The 10,382-nt window shown below is 44.5% G+C and overlaps 1 protein-coding gene across 1 annotated transcript in view; it reads left to right on the top strand.

The window, feature by feature from the left end:
* The window catches only part of LOC118325752 (hypermethylated in cancer 2 protein-like), a 13,209-nt gene extending 3,177 nt beyond the window's left edge, over positions 1–10,032 (top strand). Inside the window, exon 2 of the mRNA XM_035658545.1 lies at positions 7,293–10,032. Within this exon, the coding sequence (XP_035514438.1) occupies positions 7,349–9,109 (1,761 nt within the window). The 5' untranslated portion in view covers positions 7,293–7,348 and the 3' untranslated portion in view covers positions 9,110–10,032. The remainder of the gene's footprint in view (positions 1–7,292) is intronic.
* Positions 10,033–10,382: the final 350 nt, after the last annotated feature.

Genomic DNA, 10,382 nt, shown 5'->3' with positions numbered 1-10,382 from the left:
GGGAGGGAGGGAGGGGGGGACAGCTCTGTAAAACCTTGGACCATACAGGATCTCTCCTTACCCAACATGCCCTCTGTCCTTAGCCAAAGCATTAGGCTCCAGGTCATGTGGATCTGCTGTTTTTTTTTACTGGTTGGGGGTTTATCTCATCAACAGAGTTCATTCTCCTAAGACAGAGGTTACCTTATCATACCAATCATATGTTTACTTGTTAGTGAAGTGGCTGATTAGTTGATTACTCTGTGAGGGTACACAGTCGGGTACAGTATGTGCCAATTGCTAGCCAGTGTTGCTGGTAGCCTCAGTGAAAGTCTCCTGTCTTTTATTTAATTTCTCCAGCAAGCTCTTTGTATACAGCGACTGACACACAAAATACAGTACAGCATGTAGGACCCAGAACGTAGATGCACTCATACATAAACCCATGGCACAGATGTCAGTCTTACATATAACTTTCTTTTTTTTAATTATTAATAAATAAAACACATTCATGCTTTCAAGTTATTAGAATGTCTATTCCTTTGTTAATAAATAAAGTTAGCTAAATCAAGATATATTCATTAAGGTATTTGAAAGGACTTGACTATAATAAACAGATTCACAACTTGATTTGATGCTCAAAGAAATTCTGTCAAACCTGAACATATAGGATGAGTCACATATACTGCTCAGCCTGCTCACATTATGTTTGTACTTCCTGGTTGGTTAGTTGGCAATTTTTTGCACACTTTATTGTGTTAAAGATGCTCACAATAACCAAGTGAATATGCTTTTAGACATTTTTAAACTATTTATTTATAGCAATTTTATTAACAATCAAAAGGTGAAATCTCCATAAGAGACTACAAATTCAACATAGCTGTACCACAGAGGCAGATAATGTAATGTGGAACATTTAGGAGGCTCTATTGGCAGAAATTGAATATAATATTCATAGCCATCTTTTCATTGGTGTATAATCAACTGTATATAGGAATAGTTGTGTTTTTGTTACCTTAGAATTAGCTCTTTTTATCCACAAACAACACACTGGCTGTAGATAGGGCCTCTCAGTTTTTGAGAGTTTCTCCTGTACACTTCACAGCACGTTCTCATTTCTGATGCAAGCAGTGATCAGTTAGTTGCAACCAGAGACGTCACCGGTAGATGCAGGACATGCTGCCCTGTCCTGCCTGTCTTTCTAATTGGACATCAACAATATGGTATCCATTATTTAATTATTATTGGTCCTATGCCAATAGATAAGTTCAATAAAGTGCTAAAGTGATTTTAAGTGGGAGTTTGCCACAGTCTTAATGTAAAAAGGAGCAGATTGTACCCAGTTTAAGCTACTGCATCCAGCACTGTAATGACAATAATTGTGAAGGGGCGGGGTTTTGACAAAGTTTTGGGTGTGTGTGCTTTTGTTTTTTGGGTTTTTTTGCACGCATGAGAGAGTATACTTGTATACCTGTTACTCCCTCTAGACTTTGCTGTGGCTTCAGCATCTAGTGTTACCTGTGGATGACATGCACACCATCGTGCAAATTCATTCATGGCCTGTTGTTAAGTTGTGATGGAGGAAAAGACACATACTGCTGCTTTATCATATAAGGGAAAACTCTTTAGAAAAATCTAGTTGATGCCTGGCTGCAAGAAAATCCTGCAATTTAAAAGGTGTCATTTAGACAGGTGGGGTTTTTTTTTAGAGAAAGGAATGCATTTGCACACTAATTGATCCATGGTTTGATTACAGGTTTAATTGTGCACATGTAGGAGGATTTGTGTGCTTGTGTGTTTGCGAGAGAGAGCCTCGCATTTTCTTCACCTGCTGCACAGAATTGGCACACTGTGGTAACCAGCAACTACTGGCCCCCTCCTGTGATGAAATGGACTGGGTTCTTTTCATTCCACTGCACCCTGGGCAGGACTTGTTTGTCTGTAACATGGCTGAACTGCCTGACAGAAAATGAGTCTTAATTGGAAGGGTTCTACCCAGACTGCAGCGGGGACAGTGTAATTCATGTACTTCCCCCTTCAGCCTTGCAGCACAAGGGTCATGCACCTGTTCTGTAGCATTTGTATCCAAACAATTCTGCAGAAATTCATGTCTCCAAGACAAGGAAGATCAGCCTTTACCCTCTTGTCTTAATATGTTTGAGCCTTGGACAGCAGGATTTCTCCTCTGCATCTTTTTAAGAGATTATAACCACAGTTGGATCTTTGTCCAGAATTGCACAATATGCTGTGCATCAGAGTTATTCAACCATTTGCCATGGGGACACAAGTATTGGCAAAGACCACAGCACGAGATTTCACTTATTATTTCACCTTCTGTAGTTTCTGGTTGTGTATGATCTGCTCTCCATGGAACCACAGTACTATACTTCTGTAGTAGTATAGTACTTTGGTTCAGACTGTATGTCTTGTTATAAAAAAAATAGATTGCACTAAAGTTTTTCATTTCTAAATTGCTTATTTAGGAGACATTGAGTCATGCTCAGTACATTTACATACACATAACAGATTTATTAAACAATATGGAAACAAGAAGCCAGGTTTCATTAAAATGAGGTAAGGGATTAAGGAAACCTGGTTAACACAGATATTACCGGATTTCTTTGCCGTGTAACTTAACAGGGGTTTTGCTTATGTGCATCACAAAGACTTCAGACAAGGAAGTATTGCTGGGTGTGGGGCAGTGTGGTGGGATTGAAGAAAACATTACTACTTTTAAAAGTGCATGTAACCAGTCGAAACTCTGATTAAAACTGAATTAAGTGAGCTGCTTTGAACGATTGAACTGTATACAATTTGTGTCACTAATATACTTCAAATATGATGGTTTTAAAAGACATCATATGGGGGGAATTACTGACAGACCACCAACCTGGAACTGCAGGTTTTACCGTCACCAGGTTACAGTGGTGCATATAAACGCATTCACCAATTTCCTGCCTCAACCTGATTAACAGCAGTAACCTATATTTTTATATGTGCATTTAAACAAATTGCTGTGGACTAAAGTTTCTAAAATGTTTCTTAAAACTGAAATCATGACCAAATAATTGTAGAGAGAGCTTCATGGCGTTTCTGATGCAGCACAGGTGAAAAGGAACGTATAGAGTGGGCAGCCGAAAAGCACAGCTGCTCTGTTTTAATCTCCTCATTGTATTGTGAGCTGTCCTTTCACATAATTGCAGTACCCATGAGTCCTGCATGGATCCACCATACCCATGCAGCAGTGTCAGCCATGTTGAAATGGCTCAGAGGTGGTTGCTCAGTGTTTGTATTTCAAACTGGCTTTGTACCATCCCCCCAACCCCTCCCCCACTCCCTCTGCCCACCAGCATACTCTGGGTGTGTGTATTTAAGTGTGTGCTGTGTGAATGTGTTTAAGTGCACTGTCTCTGTGAATGTGCGCACACAGGGAGGCCTTTTGCTCGTGTACATAATTAGCTCTCTTTCTCTGTCTGCTTCAGTCTTTACCTGTGTATTTGTCTCTTCTGCCCATCTTCCCCTGCACAATGTGACCATCTACACAGTTCCACAAAGTCAGTACTGTATATTGTTTGAAGGAAAGGCTGTGAAAGATAACCCTGCCACAAAGCCTGGGTTGAATATGCTTTTTAAATCCTTGTTTTCTATTGGTAGTTTAGCAGATGACCTTTCACAGTAGTAGGGTGTGTTTTGTTATTGCGCCACAGGACTTTGCCTCACCTCTGCCCTCTCTCCTGGCTCTTTACCCTCTGTTCAGGAGATTAGTGCCACAGCCCACTGCTCTCTTGCTCACCTTCGCTGCATGAACACTGACTGAAAGGTTTACTAGCTCACTGTTTAATCCATAAACTCCTTGGAAAGAGGATGCAATGACAGGCAGCAGCAAATGAAGTCAAACCAGATCACCCAGATCTTTGGTGTGACTAGCTCAATTGAGAGGAGACTAACATTAATTCAGTGCTGGGGGCACTTTGACACACCCTACTTTTCAGTCCCAAATTTACACATGGATATGTTATCCTGATCATGTCTGTCAAATCTGTGTAAACATCCCTCTCCGCTCATCTCCTCATCGACAGGCTCCTGAAACAAGTCAAGGTTGAGGCTAAGCAGTGTTTTTAAAGTGAGGTTTGCCACTCTATCATTAAGCCACAGTCAGTTTTTGTAAAGGTTAACACTGCAGGCAAGGTAAGCTGATCCTGTGCTTGTGCTTGAAGGGCAACTTCTTTCCCAGTCTGCACTCCGAGCTCATAGCTGTCTTTGGTTGGTATGTGGTGCCATATTTGGTCAGAGCAAGTATTGTTTCTCACGACCCTCCTGCTCAGCTATCTTGCCATCTCTCGACCTCCATGCCAGCCTTTGCAGAGGGTTTAAAAATACAGGGATCCAACCCTGCAGAAAATGCTGCTCGCCAACTACGTAACATTATACATATGAACTAGTCATCTTGCATACTGGAAACATCATTCTAGCTGTTCTAGTAGGGTCGTCTTTCTAATCGTTCATCCATCCCTGACTATACACTGTAACTGAGGCTGTGAGGCTGTGATGCTGTAACAGAACATGGTGTAGATATGGTACTGAAAATGTTTCTACAAACTGCAAAGAGCACCATACACTCTCAGATGGAGCTGCCATGATGGGCCTGGCCTGTTTGTTCCCTGTGGTATTAAGCCTGCTTTCCTGGGCAGAATCATTGGAAGGGGAGCTGGGCCTACACGTGTCCCACCCTAGCTGCATATAGATCAGCCGTAATCCATTAGCAGCTCCCTGGAATCCAGCCGGCACAGCACAGCACTGGAGGGGCCAGGGGGAGAGGGTAGCGGTGTGGGTGATGGGGGGGGAGAGAGAGAGAGAGAACGAGGGATGAGAAGAGGAGGGGTGGGGGAGGGCTCTTTTTTTTCTGAGCTGGCTCTCTACTCTAAACCCAGCCCCCTTTTTATGTCGGTCTGCTGGAAAAGCCTCTTGAATCCCCCCATAAAGCCTGCAGAGGTGTGTGTGTATGTTAAGAGAGAGACTTGACTGATATATGGCTTCCTGGCTGGCATCATAGCAGAGGCCCTTCTTTCTCTAGCAGCCCTCTTCTCCATTACTGCCTGCAGGGTTGAGTGCCGTACGCCTCTGTAGCACATTCTGCGATTAACTGCAGATCTGGGTTATGTATTCCAGAATAGCTCATTATAATTCACGTTGGGGACAACGAGCTGTTCCTGGGATGTGTCTGCATGCCCGGTGAGAGGCTGGTGAGGGTGGGAGGATAGAGGGAAAGGAGGAGAGAAGCAGAGGAAAGACGGGGGAGGGGAAAAAGACCATGAGAAGAAGTGTCAAAGCAGACGAGGCAAGCCCAGGCCTGGACCTGAGAGTAATGATCACTTCAGCTGATTGTATCAGCTACCCAGACTGTTCCAACAGCAGTGGCTTTGATACATCAGCCAACCATCTACAGTTAACAATTTTCACCTTGTTCCTGCACAATGTTCAGTGTTGCCTGCAACAGACACAACTGTGTTGTTCTAAACATTCATCCCAAACAAATTCCCCTTATATGTTGTCACCTTCTCAGCAGCGGTTTTTGTGGGTTTCTATGTCAGTCAATTCTCTTATCAAAGTCTGTGTATTGATTGAAGAGCTTAACTGTAGGCCCTTTGCCAGTATATTCAGTGTTTTGCTAAAGAATGTTGTGATAGAGTATTTCATTATGCTGGAAATTTCAAATTCCTTGATAAGGCATACAGATCCAACGTAAGCTTGCTGAAACCTGATTTTATTTACATTCAATTGATTGGTTAAAGGAACAGATCAGAACAGAAACATTCTTGGTAAATCTGAACTACTTGTTTTTTTGTGAATTTCAGCTATCAAGTGAACTCTTCCCCTCCCCACTACACCCTTCCTGAAAGGGTTTTGACAGAGTTCAATCTTGTGTCTTCTGGTACTTTTGCTGAGTTTAGGAACCACTCCCTTCTTTCCTGCTGTGTGTTATGAAACATGTTTTTCAGTAAATCTGTAGGTTGGCATGAGGTTGAAATGGCACATATTCACATGTATTTATGGCTTGAGTTAAGCATTTCTCTGCATTACTGTGTAATCTCCTATAATGCGGTATACCCTGCTCTGATCAGGGGCATTAAAGATGTGTGTCCATTTTCCCGGCATGCCCAGGGCTTTAAGAACATGTTAAACATGAGGCAAGAACAGATCCTGCTGCTTCATCTAAATCACACTACTACTGTTACCATTGTGCTGTGTGTAGGCTGTGCGTAGGCTGTGTGTAGGCTGTGTTTAGGCTCTTTGCATCTATTCCATGAAATTTCTTTAACAAAATTGGTGTTTTCCGTGTCTGACTAGAAGTAGAGCACTGTGGTATGTTATAGGTCATCACTATGTAGTTTAACACTGAATGATATTCATCTGTCCTAATTCCATAAATGAGGGCCTCTCGGAGGATCAGGTGTTGCTGTCCTTGTCTTTGAGCCACCACCCCCCTGCCCTAGCTCCTGTGTAGTTTTACCTGCTCAGGTGTCACCTAATCCCTCCCCCCGGTCCTGCTGTGCCACCGACCCCCACCCCGAGACAATAGGGCAGGGCTGACATTACCATGACCTAATGGCGACTAGAGAGAGCCGCGTTTCCAAAGAGGGCACCCCACCGAAACTAGAGTTACTCTGCGAAGATAGGGAAGAGAAGCTGATGGGAGGCACCTTAGAAAAGTTGTTACTTTACCCTTTCTTCTACTCCGTCCATTTGGCTTTTGTGCTAGAACAGTGGCAATGTGTATCAGAACTTGATCCATGTAGTGTTGCAATTTGTTTAAAAAGGACGATGAGCGGGAAGGAAGGGTTCCAGTTTCTAAGCTGCCGTGTGATTATGTGGCACACTGTGCTAACAGTTTGCTAATTTCCCCTCGAGAGCTAAAAGCTTAGATTGATGTACTCACAGTGGGAGTCATAACTCATGCAGTTTAATTGTTAGACGTGTCAGACATGCATTGTAATTGTTGCTTATTTTCAACCTGTTTTAAACCATGATCCGACTGAGAGATGCCGTAAACTAGGAATTCAATCAAACACACTGCTTTTGAACAATGTGAACTCTATTTTGCCACCAAGCCTATGCATGCTGCGTTGACCAAGCAAATACAACAAAAGTGCGTGGTCACCATTTTTATTTTTACTTTTCCTTATTCATTCCACTTCTTTCATTTTTTTGTCCTAGCTTACACACTGTATTGAGCAATCTGTCATGTATCATGTAATACTTCTTCATGCCTATGATGCAAAGCTAACCCTCTTTTTTAAATTGTTTTCTTCCAGCTTCAGGTGTTGCTCGTGTAGGAAGAGAGAGAGAGAAGGAACGAAGGAAGGTGGAAATGGAACTGCCAAATCATGCCAAACAACTGCTGCTGCAACTCAACCAGCAGAGAGCCAAGGGCTTCCTGTGTGATGTTATCATCGTGGTGGAGAATGCGCTCTTCCGTGCCCACAAGAACATCTTGGCAGCAAGCAGCATCTACTTCAAATCTTTGGTCCTCCACGATAACCTCATTAACCTCGACACAGAGATGGTTAACCCCTCTGTATTCAGACAAGTTCTGGACTTCATCTACACTGGGAAGCTCCTGTCCTCGTCGGACCAGAGCAGTGAGCAGAACTTCAGTGCCCTCTTAACCGCAGCCAGCTACCTCCAGCTCCATGACCTCGCTGCTCTGTGCAGAAAGAAGCTCAAGCGCAGTGGTGGGAAACCCCTGCCAGGTAAACCCTCCACTCCAGGTCCCCTTAGCCGCTTACGCCTCAACAACCAGCGCCTTTCCTCTTCTACCCCTGCTGGCCCTAAAAACCACTATCCTCCGACCCCTTCTGATGCCGACCAGCCACAACCAGATGAAGGCCTTCGGGACAAGCTCTCAGACGACGAAATGTTTGTTGGCAGCTCTGGGAGGAATGGGAATGGGGGGAATGGCAGCAGTAATGGTAACCTCAGCAGTGGAGGAAGTGCTGGGGAACCAGACCTTGGACTAGACCTGTCCAAGAAGAGCCCTCCCTCTGCAGGCACAGCCACTGATGCCCTCAGCCCACACAGCAACTCCCAAGAGTCCCCTCAATCTGCCTCAGTATCCACAACCAACAGTGCCTCATTGGATGACTCCTCTACCACCCTACCAGGTGGAGACACCTGTGGCTCAGAGACCCTAGAGCTAAACAACTCCTCTAAAACCTCAGAGGAAACCCAAAACCAGCCTGAAGGCCCCCCGCCCCAGAAGAAATCCCGGCAGGGTGCTCGCAAGAACGAATGGCCTAAGAGAGAGGCATCGGGGTTGAAGTCTGAAGATCATGACAGGCCACTGGTTAACGGTGTGATTGTGGGTCCTAAAGATGGCCGCTCCTCTGGGGTTGGAGGGGGCAGTGGTAGCAGCTTCACCTCTGACCAGTCCTTACAGTGTAAAGATGAGGAAGAAGGGGGAGAGAATGGCCAGGATCACAGTGATGAGAGTGGGCAGAGTGACGGAGAGAGTGCAGGAGGTGGAGGAGGAACAGGAGGGGGACACGGCGCCAACTACGTGTACCGGCAGGAAGGTTTTGAACCAGCATTCGGAGACAACCTCTATGTGTGCATTCCCTGTGGTAAGGGCTTCCCCAGTTCTGAGCAGCTCAATGCTCACGTGGAGACACACACTGAGGATGAGCTTTACATCAAAGAGGAGGGAGGGACCTTCGTGAAAGAGGAAGATGAGGAGGAAGCAGAGGACCTTTCTACCCCTGTGGGCCCCTCCACCTTTGGCTCTGAAACGCGTCCGTTCAAGTGTACAGTCTGCAGTAAGAGCTACAAAGACCCGGCAACGCTGAGACAACATGAAAAGAGCCACTGGCTGACCAGGCCTTTCCCCTGCAACATCTGTGGTAAAATGTTCACCCAGAGGGGCACCATGACACGCCACATGCGCAGCCACCTTGGCCTCAAGCCGTTTGCATGTGAAGAGTGTGGCATGCGTTTCACACGCCAGTACCGTCTGACAGAGCACATGCGTGTCCACTCTGGGGAGAAGCCGTATGAATGCCAGCTATGCGGGGGGAAGTTTACCCAGCAGCGCAACCTCATCAGTCACCTGAGAATGCACACCTCACCCTCATAGAAATGCATCAAGCCAAAGAACTCTGGGAATAGAAAAAAAAACATTTCTGTCTTTTTCCCATCTCAACAGCAAAGAAACGCACATGTACGCATTCACATGCAGACACACACAGTTAAACATAATAATTCCAGTTTATGACGCCCTGGCTAAGTGAATGATGTAGCTGTTAGCCGAAGTGGGCTCTTGGTGACGGTGGGATCTTGTTGATTCGAGGATCGTGTCATCATTTATATCAAGTGACGTCTGCTCACCTCTCAGGAGTTCTAGAGGGACAATTACTCCTGTCTCTCTCCAAAGTCACAAAGCCATGGTGGAGTGGCATGACTTCTGGTCTGTATTGTAAGTCTGTCAAATGTGAATGTGGGTACTGATATAATGTCAAGCCCCCTCACCTCATACCCCTCAGCAGCCTTTCTACCTTCTAACTTTGCGCATTGAGTCTGAGTTTTTCAGATTGTCCCTCAAGCTGATTGACTCAAGAGTCCCCTCTCTACTCCAGTGCTATTTTGACCAAAAACCCGTGCAACCAATACTGGCAATAATTCAGCAAAAAGATTATTTCTACCCTGACGGCTTTATATCCTTTGTTATGTTGTTGATGGGGATCTGTATGTAAGAGGAGGGGTAATGGGGTTTGGGACCATCTCAATGCTTTAACTGAAAGTCCCGAAAGAAGGTTCATGGTGGGATGACATTAGATTAAGTTTTAGTTTTTACAAACAACAAATACTCAAAGTCCTCTCTACAGCTGTTCACAGTAACAGAGAGAGGATTATCGGTTGTTTTCAGTTTTGCCTGCTAGTGCTACTAGGATTGAATCCCGGTTAGAAAGATGAACCCCTGGAGGTACTTGTTTTACTTAAAGAACTTGTAATGTTTCAGTGAATGTTTAAACTGGAAGGTCTTGGGATTTTTCTTGTGGAGGGGAGGGATTTGGGTTGGGGTGGGGTGGGGTTAGTTTAATGGGGGTAAGAAGAGGGTGTTTTAGATTGAACGTTATGTTCAGTGGGTACGTTTATTTTTTTGTCTGTATAGCTTTCCTCCCCTCAGAAAAAAGAAAGTCTATTTATATAGGCTTGTGACCTCGCTACCTCTGATTACTCTTACGAACTCTATGTTGATTAGTTGAAAGTTCCTATGTAATTAATTGTAAAAAGTGTGTAGATTATGGTAACTTTTCACCTAATGCTTTAACCTGCCCATCTCTCAACACAGGTTTTTAATGCTCATAGATTTTACACATTAATGTTGTTTTTAGCTGTTGTTTTTACTC

Source organism: Morone saxatilis, unplaced genomic scaffold (assembly GCF_004916995.1).
Source record: "Morone saxatilis isolate NCDOM2014 unplaced genomic scaffold, NCSU_SB_2.0 Contig16, whole genome shotgun sequence".
NCBI classification, from domain to species: Eukaryota; Metazoa; Chordata; class Actinopteri; family Moronidae; genus Morone; species Morone saxatilis.
This window is presented reverse-complemented; position numbering and strand designations above follow the sequence as displayed.